At 47.2% G+C, this 12,745-nt stretch overlaps 1 protein-coding gene across 6 annotated transcripts in view; it reads left to right on the top strand.

Moving 5' to 3' along the window:
- garnl3 (GTPase activating Rap/RanGAP domain like 3) overlaps positions 1-12,745 on the top strand; it is a 569,928-nt gene that overhangs the window by 206,641 nt on the left and 350,542 nt on the right. For 5 of the 6 annotated variants that reach the window (XM_038781606.1, XM_038781607.1, XM_038781605.1 and 2 more), the window contains exon 3: positions 11,741-11,815. The exons of the other annotated variant lie outside the window; for it this stretch is intronic. In XM_038781606.1, coding sequence (XP_038637534.1) covers positions 11,741-11,815 — 75 coding nt within the window. The remainder of the gene's footprint in view (positions 1-11,740; positions 11,816-12,745) is intronic. 6 annotated transcript variants of the gene reach the window in all.

Genomic DNA, 12,745 nt, shown 5'->3' with positions numbered 1-12,745 from the left:
GCTGCTGACGGTAATAGTGGCTTTCTCTGCCACATAGTGTGCCACTTTGGAAAATAAAGCTTGAAGTCATGGGTTCCACTGCGTATCACTGGCAGACAATCTCTGGTTTGCTCACCCTCCATCAAATCATGCACCCCAGTTAGAACAAGCGGAAAACCCCGGCCCTTGCGTCATGTGAAATTTGTTGTAGATGAATTGATAAAGATTGATCGATGCGATTAGCCAACAATTCTAATTTGTCACATAATGTGACTACCAGGATGGTAGAAGGCAAACCAGATGGATCTTGGTCTTGGTTCCATTGTGAAAATGCTAAGTTCCTAGTACATTAGAGGAGATCATTCATCAAAGAACCTAAGACAGGAGGATCGGTCCCGTAATACAGAAACCTTCCAACCAGGACACTTGTGCAGTTTAGATGGATATTTTCATTAAAAGTGAACAGCGATGTTGAGCATTTACGTCTGTGTGGTAGTATGACTAGGGGTATTACGGTACCTTAGAAGTGAGCTGCTATTGGTGCAGAGGACTCGCTGCCCATTGGCCCGGGTAAGTCATGTGCCTCTCAGCCGATTGGCTCAGAGGTAGGTAGCTCCGCCTACAAGGCGGGATATAAGAACCCGTGCTTCCCGGCAGTCGGCCATTCTTCTGTACATCTGCTGCCAGGCACACACCTTGTGCATTAAAGCCTTTTATTTGGATCTCATCTTCGTCTCGTGTCCAATTGATGGTGCATCAGTCTGCAATTAAAATGGTTCACTTTTCCCTTGCACTGCTATCCAAAACATTCTGCGGATGTCAGGCTGTAATTAGTGTCTGTTACCACACTCGAGTGGAGCATGAACAAAGTGCTATTGGGTGTTTGGTATAATTGTCAGCAACATCTTTGAAGTTTCCATTGATTTGGAAGTATATCTGATCAAGAGGTGATGGGCCAGGACTTGCTGAAAATGTAACGACGTGTGAATGACGCACGGTGTTCTTGATATGAAAGCTATGGCAAGGAAGAGATACAGTGTAAGTTGTGAATCACTGGAAGCTGCCAGACGATTTGAGCTCTTCTGCCGTTTGCTTTGCCAAAATGCCTGTCACTTTTAACCTCCCCTAGAGTTTTCTGATGTTGCTGCATTTGCACATTGCTCACCTATTAAAGTCACCACAGAAAGTTATGTCTGGTAATTAATATCATAAATAGTTATGTAGCAGCACGATAATTGTTAGTGACTATCGTTCAACCTCTCTAGCCCAGAAAACGAACAGATAAAATGTGCAATTCCAATTCCTTCAGACTGTGAATTGTTTTCCTGAGATATTAAATATGGAAAATTTTCTTAATCCATTCTTTCTTTTCCTCTCTTTATTTATCTTTCTTTACTGATTTGACTTTAATTCCCAATTTCTCAGTCATCCGTCCACTTAATTTTCAATCATTAGCCCACATTGCCTAAGGAAACACACTTGGTTCCATTGTTCAACGAGGTCCTCATCAGCTTGCACGTCCAGCAACATGTTTTTATTTTTCCACGGGATGTGGGTATTGCTGGCTGGAACAGCATTTCTTACCCATCCCTAATTGCCCTTGAGGTAGCGGTGAACCTCTTTCTTGAACCACTGCGGTCCATGTGGTTTAGGAACACCCACGGTGTTGTGAGGGAGGGAGTTCCGGGATTTTGACCCAGGCAGTGAAGGAACAGACAATATATTTCCAATTCAGGATGGTGTGTGGCATAGAGGGAAACTTGCAGTTGGTGGTGGTCCCATGCATCTGCTGCCCCTGTGCTCGAGGAGGGAGAGATTGTGGATTTGGATGGTGCGATCGGAGGAGCCTTGAAGAGTTGTTGAAGTGCTTCTTGCATGCGGTACACACTGCTGCCACTGTGTGCCGGTGGTGGAGGGAAAGAATGTTGAAGGTGGTGGATGGTGTGCCAATCAGGCGGGCTTCTTTGTCCTGGATGGTGTCGAGCTTTGTGAGTATTGTTGGAGTTGCACTCACCCAGGAAAGTGGAGAATATTGCATCACACTCCTGATTTTGTGCCTTTGTAAATGGTGGACAGGCTTTGGGGAGCCCGAGGTGAGTTACTGTCCACAGAATTCCCAGCCTCTGATCTGCTCTTGTAGCCGCAGTATTTATATGGCTGGTCCAGTTCAGCTTCTGGTCAATGAAGAATGAAGAAGATCGCTTATTGTCACGTGTAGGCTTCAATGAAGTTACTGTGAAAAGCCCCGAGTCGCCACATTCCGGCGCCTGTTCGGGGAGGCTGGTACAGGAATCGAACCGTGCTGCTGGCCTGCCTTGGTCTGCTTTAAAAGCCAGCGATTTAGCCCAGTGAGCTAAACAATGCTAATGGATTTCGAAAGAGGGGGATTCAGCAATGGCCGTGCCATTGGATGTCAAAGAGTGATGGTTAGATTCACTTGTTGGAGATGGTGCCTGGCACTTGTGTGGCACAAAGTATCTTGCCACTCATCAGCCCAATTCTGAATGTTGTCCCGATCCTGCTGCATATGGACATGGACTGCTTCAGTACCTGAGGAGCTGTGAATGGTGCTGAACAACTCTGAAGCAACTCTGTGGGAAGAAACATGTTGAGCTCAAGGGTAAAGGAAAAAGTCTGTGAGGACAAGCCACACGATGGGCCACTCTAGTAAACTCCAGCCCAATATCCTCTGCCTATCAAACAGTTTGTGGGTACATGGATCGTAAAGACTAAAGAAAGCCTCAGTGGTATGTTTGTATCCGACATCACTCAGTAACTAATATTTACAGTGCTAACACCACATCACAGAATCCTTAACCTCCAGAAGGAGGCCACTCGGCCCATCAAGTCTGCACTGGCTCTCTGAAAGAGCATTCTATCTAGCATTCCCCCATTCTCCTCCTCCTTAACTAAATGTCTGAGTTGCCCCCCTCTTGTGTGAAGACAGTCACAGACTGTCATTCGTTAAGGACACCCTCTACTTCCACACAAAGGCTACCTTTTTAGTCTTTTATTGACCCTAATCTTTCCTTACTTATACTCCTTACTCTTAATGTACTGATAAAACTGTTATTATTAAAACATCTTTGGGTTCTCCTGAATATTGCTTGCCAATATTGCTGCATGCCCTCCCTAATTTCCTTTTTGAATTCACACCTGCCCTTTCTATACATCTTTGGGCTTTCTGTAGTATTAAGCTCTTGGTGTCTGACATAAACATTCCTGCTCTGCTTTCTCTTGCTCCGTGTGCTCCTTGACATCCAGAGGGTTCTAGACTTGGCCACGGGAAGTTCAGAGGGGCCTGTCTATATTGTGTCTGCTGAGGTGATGACTGAGCGATACAACCTGCTTCAGGTCAACCTACAGACCACATCTTGGGCCAAGGCAGCACTTTGTGCAGCTTTCGAGATTACTGTGGCTTTTGGTTTCCATATATTAAGAGCCTCTTAGACTATTCTAAGGGATATCTAGTAGGTGGATGAGTATAAGGCAAGCGTCTTGATCCATTTTTCAATGGAAAGGGGACATTATCTGGGGAAAGAAGTCTTTTTTACAACTGCTTCACAGGAGTCTGAGGAGTCATATGTGCAACTGATGCGATCATTGTTATTGGCCAGATCCAAGCGGCGTTAAGGGACCCCTTGGAAGTGCCAACACGTGGACTCAGTGGGTATTTCTCAGCAAGTTTGAACTTCCATTTGGCAAGTCCCCTACTCCCCGGGACCCTCAAAAAATGTCTCAAACTCTTGAGTTAGAGCCAGAGACTTTGGACAGATCTGACGTACCTGAATAGGCCCCCAGAAATGTTACACTCAAAAATTTTCATCTAACTCTTGGGTAATTATATAACTGACCCCCCACGCCCCCCCCCCCCCCCCCCCCACCACCACCCCCGCACTGCCTTGGGCAGCAAGGTGGTGCAAAGGTTAGCACAGCTGTCTCACGGCGCCGAGGTCCCAGATTCGATCCCTGCTCTGGGATCATTCTCCCTTTGTTTGCATGGGTTTCACCCCCACAACCCAAACGATATGCAGGGTAGGTGGATTGGCCACACTAAATTAGACAAAATGAATTGGGTACTCTAAATTTTAAATATAACTGACCCCCCCTCTTCCCCCAACCTCCTTAACCCCTTGATTACACACTTCCTCGGCCCCCATCTGATCTCTTCCCCCCCCCCCCCCCACAGACCCCTGACTCTCCCCATGACCAACCCAAATCTGACCTGACCAGCCCTCACCACCAACTGCTCTCTCTCCCAGACCCGTGCAAATCCACCCTGACCCAAACTGACCTGACCTCACTATCCAGCTTCCACCCTACCCACCCAGCTGCCACCCTATCGAGCTGCCACCCTATTCAGTTGCCACCTTACCCACTTACCTCATTCACCCTATCGCCTTACCCACTTACCTCATTCACCCTATCCCCTTACCCACTTACCTCATTCACCCTATCCCCTTACCCACTTACCTCATTCACCCTATCCCCTTACCCACTTACCTCATTCACCCTATCCCCTTACCCACTTACCTCATTCACCCTATCGCCTTACCCACTTACCTCATTCACCCTATCCCCTTACCCACTTCCCTCATTCACCCTATCCCCTTACCCACTTACCTTCCCTTGAAGCTTTTCAAAGAAGCTTTGGGAAATAGAAACACTTTACTGACTGGAATATGGCGTGAGTGCCATCCAAAGGGGGTGTGGCTTTTACGCAGATTCCCTTCGCTTCCATCTCAGGTTTTCTGCCCTGAATGAGTTTGGAACGATCCGCCATCAGAAAATTGCCCCCAAAAACCGGAGGAAAGTAAATGGCTATTTTTGTGTCTGATCAGGGTTGGGAACATGGACTTGGGCCTTGATTGAAAGATTTGGCCCATCGTGGCCAGTGCATTACTGTGTCTATTTGCGGGCGCTACACTTCAAAAGGGTGTCCTGGCCTTGGAGAGGGTGTGGTGGAAATTTTCTCGAATGTTACCAAAGATGAGGGTCTACAGTTATGTGGAGCGATTGGAGAACATAGGATTGCCGTCCAGAGCAGGGACGGTGAAGGGGCGATTTAATTGAGGTGTTCAAATCATGAGAGGTTTTGATGGAGCAGAGAGGGGAAAATCTCTGACCAATTAGAGCAAAAACTCCATCAAATATCCAGCTGGGGCCAACCTGCTGGTGCTGACCTACTGGAGTCATCCTGCTGGGGGTCATCCTGCTGGGGCCACCCTGCTGGGGTCGCCCGGCTGGGGCCGCCCTGCTGGGGCCGCCCTGCTGGGGCCATCCTGCTGGGGCCATTCTGCTGGGGCCATTCTGCTGGGGCCACCCTGCTGGGGTCGCCCTGCTGGGCCGCCCTGCTGGGGCCACCCTGCTGGGGCCACCCTGCTGGGGCCATTCTGCTGGGGTCACCCTGCTGGGGCCACCCTGCTGGGGCCGCCCTGCTGGGGCCATCCTGCTGGGACCATCCTGCTGGGGCCACCCTGCTGGGGCCATTCTGCTGGGGTCACCCTGCTGGGGCCACCCTGCTGGGGCCATTCTGCTGGGGTCACCCTGCTGGGGCCACCCTGCTGGGGCCATTCTGCTGGGGCCACCCTGCTGGGGCCATTCTGCTGGGGCCGCCCTGCTGGGGCCATTCTGCTGAGGTCGCCCTGCTGGGGCCACCCTGCTGGGTCGCCCCGCTGGGGCCACCATGCTGGGGTCACCCTGCTGGGGCCATTCTATTGGGGCCACTCTGCTGGGGTCGCCCTGCTGGGGTCGCCCTGCTGGGGCCACCCTGCTGGGGCCATTCTGCTGGGGCCATCCTGCTGGGGTCGCCGTGCTGGGGTCACCCTGATGGGACCATTCTGCTGGGGCCGCCCTGCTGGGGCCATTCTGCTGGGGCCATTCTGCTGGGGTCGCCGTGCTGGGGTCACCCTGCTGGGGCCATTCTGCTAGGGTCACCCTGCTGGGGCCATTCTGCTGGGGTCACCCTGCTGGGGTCGCCGTGCTGGGGTCACCCTGCTGGGGCCATCCTGCTGGGGCCGCCCTGCTGGGGCCACCCTGCTGGTCAATGTTTAATGAGATATTCTTGTTTAAATCAAACTAGGAACTGGTTGGTCAGAAATTTTGATAGTGGCAGCACAGAAGGAGGCCTTTTGGCCCATCATGATGGTGACAGCTTTTTGAAAGTGCAATACAATTAGTCCCATTCCTGTGCCCTTTTCACGTGGGCAGGATTTCCCGGCCAGTGGGATCTTCTGGTCCCGCCACTGGTGACCTCTCCCCACTGCGGGGTTCCCCTGGGGTGAAGGGTACCAACAACAGGAAACCCATTGACAGTGGGGGGGGGGGGGGGGGGGGCTGGATTATCCTGCCGCCAGCCCATGGCAGGCCGCGTACATTGTTGGGAACCACGCCTCCGGGGATCCCGCTGATCGGCTCTGTGAATGTTGCTCCTTCGAGTACGTATCCAGGTCCCTTTGGAAATTTGTTACTGCGCTGCTTCCACCAATCTTTCAAACCGAGGACTCCAGATCAAAATAAATATGCCGTGCAAGAAGAAAGTCTCCTCGCCTCTCCTCTCGTTCCTTTACCAAATTATCTGAAATCCTCTGGTAACAGACCTTTCTGCCACCGGAATGTAAGATTTCTCTCTGATGTATGCACTGTTCTTCTCTGTACCTAGTCAAATGCGAGAGGCTGAATGACTTAAATGGTTAATGTGGAAAAGTGATGGTTTGACTTGGCACAGGGTTTTCAGCAATGGGCCCACTTCCAAGCTACGGAAGCACCAGCATTGAACCTTACCAGTTCCCAATTTCCTGATGACATTTCTATAACAGACCATCTCGATAATTGACTTAGTTAGAAACATTAGTGAGCATGCTTCCTGTTACTCATACCCACAGGGGGCCTGTTTGAAGGGGCAGTAAAAGATGCTGGCAGTGCGAGTTGGCAGCTTTAACACTATTCTAAGTTTCCACTTGGTTGAAACAGGACCTTGTTGCACCGAATGTTCTCTTATTATAATATTAACTGATGCACAATGAAGAATAAGAGTTTGTTAAGGACCTTTTAGCATCCCAGAAGTCAGGAGGTTAATGGCATTATTGATCCATGAGTTAGGATACAGCAGTACATCCATAACTCTATCTCATGGATCTATAATTCAGCCTTTCCTGGGATTTGGGCATTGCTGGCTTGCCTAGTATTTATTGGCCAACCCGAATTGACCTTTGAGGAAGTGGTGCTGATCTGCTTTCTTGAACTATTGCAGTCCCTGTGGTGTAGGTGCACCCAATCCTGTTCGGAAGGGAGTTTCGGGATTTTGACCCAGTGACAGTGAAAGAACTGTGATATGTTTCCAAGTCAGGATGGTGTGTGTCTTGGAGGAGAACTTGCAGGTGGTGGTGATCCCAGTATCTGCTGCTCTTATCTTTATGGGTGGTAGAGGTTACTGGTTTGGAATTGTTATCACCCGCACAGGGACCACGGGGAAACCATTGTTGATCTCCCGTAGGACTCGTGGTGTGTGAGCAGAGGGCACCCAGCTGGAGCTCGTTACAGACTATTCATTAAAGTCGGCCCAAACCAGGGCTTGGTGTGGTTAGTTCTCCCAGCAAGGGCTGAAGTGAGAACGAATTACTGCCATGAGCAGGACAACTCCAGGGTCCCGGGTTCGATTCCCCGCTGGGTCACATTGTGGTGTGGTGATTAGGGGCTTTTCACAATAACTTAATTGCAGTGTTAATGTAAGCCTACTTGTGACAATAATAAAGATTACTATTATTATTATTAATATGGTATATAGTTACATAAATCTCTGTTCTACACTGCTGGCTTCCCCAAGTTACTAAAGGAAGGTTCTGTCAAAGGAACGTTGGTGACCCCTGCTTTGTATCTTATAGATGGTAACATAAGGAGACAGTGTCCCTATCGAAGGCATTGAAGTGTCCAAGCAGCCATTATTTTATTGAATGGCTTGACAGGCTGAATGGCCTATTCTTGTTCCTATGTAACAAGATGCTGTTTCTTATATTTGTTTATTCTTCTGCTTACTTATTTCTCTATCTACCATTCTTCTCTGAACATTTTGTGTCAACAAAATTGGCGATTATGAATTTTCACCATGCCATCTACCATGATGGTGAGATTCCTCATTTTCGGCATGTACTTGAATGGATTGTAGACAGTAAATAGTTATAATTTTAGTTTTGTTATGATTTGGCATGTCATTTGTAGTTTTTATTAGTTACAGTTGTAATTCCATTGTAGTTCAACACCAGTTATGATTGTAGTTTAGCTATGACTCAGCACATTTGGCTGGTTTAGCTCACTCGGCTAAATCGCTGGCTTTTAAAGCAGACCAAGCAGGCCAGCAGCATCGTTCGATTCCCGTACCAGCCTCCCCGGACAGGTGCCGGAATGTGGCGACTAGGGGCTTTTCACAGTAACTTCATTGAAGCCTACTCGTGACAATAAGCGATTTTCATTTCATTTTTCATTTCACAGCATTTGTAATCCTGTTTAGTTTAGGAATGTTAAGTCAGGAATAGGCAGAGCACTCCTAATCATATTTAGTTATAGTTGTAGTTTGTTACTGGTTTAGCACTGGTTACAGTTGTAGTTTCATCATAGATCGTAGAAGTCATAGAGTTTACAGTGCCGAAGGAGGCCATTTGGCCCATCGTGTCTGCACCTGCCCTTGGAAAGAGCACCCGACTTAAGTCCACTCGTCCACCCTATCCCCGCAACCCAGTCACCCCACCTGACTTTTTTTGGACACAAAGGGCAACTTATCATGGCCAATTCACCTAACCTGCACATCTTTGGAGCACCCGGAGGAAACCCATGCAGACACGGGGAGAACGTGCAGACTCCGCACAAACAGTGACCCAAGCCAGGAATCGAACCTGGGACCCTGGAGCTGTGAAGCAACTGTGTTAGCCACTGTGCTACTGTGCCACCCTTGATGGTTTAGCGTGGTTATGGCAGTTGTTTTACACTTCTGCTCATGATTTGGTTATGATTTATTTATAAATGCCTTAATAAAAATATTTATTAAAAAATGATTTGGATTTGATTGCTGCACTATTGTGCAGTATTCCTTGAACTGCAGAACGTTTTCTTTAAACTATTACTAACACAATGCTCACCATCCATTGTCCCAGCACATGTAAGAGAAGTTGAGATATTGCCTGATTTTTCATTCCTTTCTTAGGAATCATGGGGAAATCTGCCAATCTCTTACAAGACTACCCAACCCCCGGTCAGGAAAATGCTTTGCCAACATCCCCTCGGATGAGGAGAAGCTTTCAGGACTTCTCAAAGTCCGCGTTCTTCAAATGTTTAATTGTATTTGCTCGGTGATTAGGGTAATTATAGCGCATGTTGACTGCTGATAACTTAACTTGCTTGGAGCTACAATTAACAAAGCTGCTAAAGTAGCTGAATGAAAATAAGCATCTTTGCCTTCGCCTGCTCGGTATGCAGATTAAAACCATGAAAAGTAAATCTCTTTTACATGGCTAATTAACATTCTGCATCTTTCAGGGTATTTCCACATCAATATTGTTCGGTTCTATTCTTTACAGGTAAATGGTCGATGCTGCTTGGACTGTTACAAGGAGCAGCTTGACCTCAAGTTAGTTGTCAAACCATTTCAGATGCTGGTAGCGGCCTCCAGCACTCTGCCAGTGAATTGAGTGGGTAACATTTGAGATGAATTTTAATGACAAGACTAGTGATCAGTAATAACCTTCAGACTGAGAAGGGTTACATGAATATTTAAGAGACACTTAATGAAATTGGTGTCATTGAGTTAGGAGGTATATGCTTGTAATGTTGCGCTCTGCAAATAAATGTGAGACTGAATAAAGATTGACTCCAGTGCTATCTTTCACAAACTGGCTTTCCAGGATAAACCAGAAAGAACTTATATCTACATAGTGCCTTTCGCAATGTCGGAAGACAGTGCTTCAAAACCAATGAAATGTAGTCAGTGTTACAATGGACAAAAACACAGCGGCCAATTTTGCACAACAGGGCCTCAGCATATAAAAGTAAGATAAATGACCAGATAACGTGTTCCTGGGGCTGTTCATTGAGGCATAAATGTTTGCAAGGCCACCAAGAGAGCTGCCCCCTCTCTGATTAATGCCACTCAAAGTGCGCCACTGAAGGTTGAACAGATTGCAGCCATGCACAGCCTTTATTGTACATAGTTTGTGGTAAAAAGGGAAAGCCTTTGAGAACTTGGAGGATTTATTTTTCTCCCAACTTTAATTGTTCCCTTTAATTAGCGTGCGCACATCTCTGCGTTTGATTTGCGTTAGAAATATCTGTGCGTGTGTACAAGCGTGTATGTATGCTTGTGTATGTGCATGCACAGGTGTGTGTGTATTCAAGATTTGAAAGGGCGGTTTAATTAGAGTTGCGGATACTTCACATTTCTACACGCCAAGGATCACAGTGGGGGACAAAAATAATAATAATGAATAATATTCTTTATTATTGTCACAAGTAGGCTTACATTGACACTGCATTGAAGTTACTGTGAAAAGCCTCTAGTCGCTACACTCCAGCGCCTGTTCGGGTACACTGAGGGAGAATTCAGAATGTCCAATTCACCTAACAAGCTCGTCTTTCGGGATGTGTAGGAGGAAAATGGAGCACCTGGAGGAAACACATGCAGACACGGGGAGAACGTACAGACTCCGCACAGACATTGACCCAAGCCGGGAATCGAATCTGGGACCCTGGCGCTGTGAAGTAACAGTGCTAACCACTAAAATGACCCAACTCACATAGCACCTCCAGTACAACTAAGAAATTGACTTGATCCAGTATTTATTTTACTTTAATAACTTGTCCCTCAGTTCTGACCGATTGCTTCTGTTTCCCATAGTTGTTTGAGTGTGTTATGAACCATTCACTTTTAACCTACACATGCTGATATTTCCTCAGTCATTCTGATTCACACAGCATTTAGATGATTGACGTGTTTTAATGTTACAGTCCTGTATCTGCCGTTAAATTAATCATGTGAAAGAACAAAAGAGGCAGTGGTTTATTTCAAGAGGCAGTGGGAACTTGGAGAAGGCAACATTTTCCTTCATGGTTACATTTGTTTCTTTAATGCTCTGTGCTCTGTGCCACAGTGTTGCACAAGGGCTTTGTGGGATGGCTGCTTCTAAGTATTATTCTTGCTGTGCCAACATTTCACTGTGTCTTTATTTAAAAAAAGAATATAAAGCCTTTGAAATAAAACAAGTGCAGTTCCTGCAATGTAGCTCAAAATTCCTGAACACTTAGCCTGAAGGGAATTAACTTTTTTTATGATGCAACTGATCTAGAGTCGTCAATTTGTGCAGAGCAGTCAACTTCAAAGTGAGAATACAATGGCCCATAACCTCCGATCCAGGACCTCCCAATGTCCAACTCTCCACTCCCCCGATACACAACTCCCCACCCTCCTAATGTCCAACTCCTCACTCCCCCCCGAGGTGCAATTTCCCCCGCCCCACAATGTCCGGATCACCTTCCCCCACTGATATGTGTACCTCCACCTCACATCCACCTTGTTTTTGATTTATGTGAGTAATTCTGACCCCACTTGAGAGTTAAAAGAAAATGCAAACAAGAGAGTTGACAAGATGGAAACGAAATGCTATTTTGTGTGGGGCAGTTTTGCAAACCTTTTTGAAGTATGTGTTTCCCATTTTGCCAAATATCTGCAATAACCATTAAAATTAAGGTTTTGTTTCCCTCCCCCCCCTGTTTGCAGCTTATTTCCAGTGATGCGGACGGAGCCATACAGAGAGCAGGAAGATTCCGGGTGGAAAATGGATCAAGTGATGAGGTAAGGAGCAATCCCAGTCACTTTCCGCCATGGAGTTTCTTGGTAGGAAGAACAGTTTGACTTGGATTGTTGTCATTATGTGAAGATGGGACAGCTAGCAGCTGGTTCCCATTGCTTCCAGGATAGTGCAGGAACCATACCTTGTCTTGCTCTGCCGGAAATGGAATAGTTTGGAACCAATTATGTCACAAAATGTGACCATCGCAACCTTTTCTTCAAAAAGGCAAACCAGCATCACAGACATCGCAAAATGCTTTCCAGTCAGTGAAGTACTTATTGAAGTATAGACACTGTTGTAATGTAGGGAACACAGTAGCTAATTTGTGGAGAGCGAGATTCCACACACAGCAACGTGATAATGACCAGATGATCAGTTTTTTTGCGATGTTGATTGAGGGGATAAATATTGATCCGGATACTGAGGATAACTCCCCTGCTCCTCTGCCAAGCGATCCTTTACACCCACCTGAGGAGGCCTCAGAGGAACCCTCAGTTTAATGTCTCATTGGGAAGATGGTGCAGCACTCCCTCAGTACTGCGCTGGGCTGGCAGTCTTAATATTTGTGCTAAAGCCCCAGAGTGGGACTTGCACCCAGAACTTTGTGACTCAGAAGCCATTATGTTTGTATCATATCATATAATCCCGATAGTGCAGAAGGAGGCCACTCTGCCCATCGGATTTTCACCAATCCTCCGAAAGACACCCCCACATTCTCCCCATTACCCCACCTAACGTTTTGGACATGGCCAATCCACCTAACCTGCACATCTTTGGACCGTGGGAGGAAAGAGGAGCACCCGGAGGAAGCCCACGCAGTCATGGGGGAGAACATGCAAACTCCATACAGACAGTCCCCCAAGGCTGAAATTGAATCCTGGTCCATGGCGCTGTGAGGCAGCAGAGTTAGCCCATCTTGTTCCATTATTGTG

Source organism: Scyliorhinus canicula, chromosome 21 (assembly GCF_902713615.1).
Source record: "Scyliorhinus canicula chromosome 21, sScyCan1.1, whole genome shotgun sequence".
Lineage (NCBI taxonomy): Eukaryota > Metazoa > Chordata > Chondrichthyes > Carcharhiniformes > Scyliorhinidae > Scyliorhinus > Scyliorhinus canicula.
The sequence above is the reverse complement of the archived record's forward strand: the minus strand, read 5'-3'. Positions and strand labels throughout refer to the sequence as shown.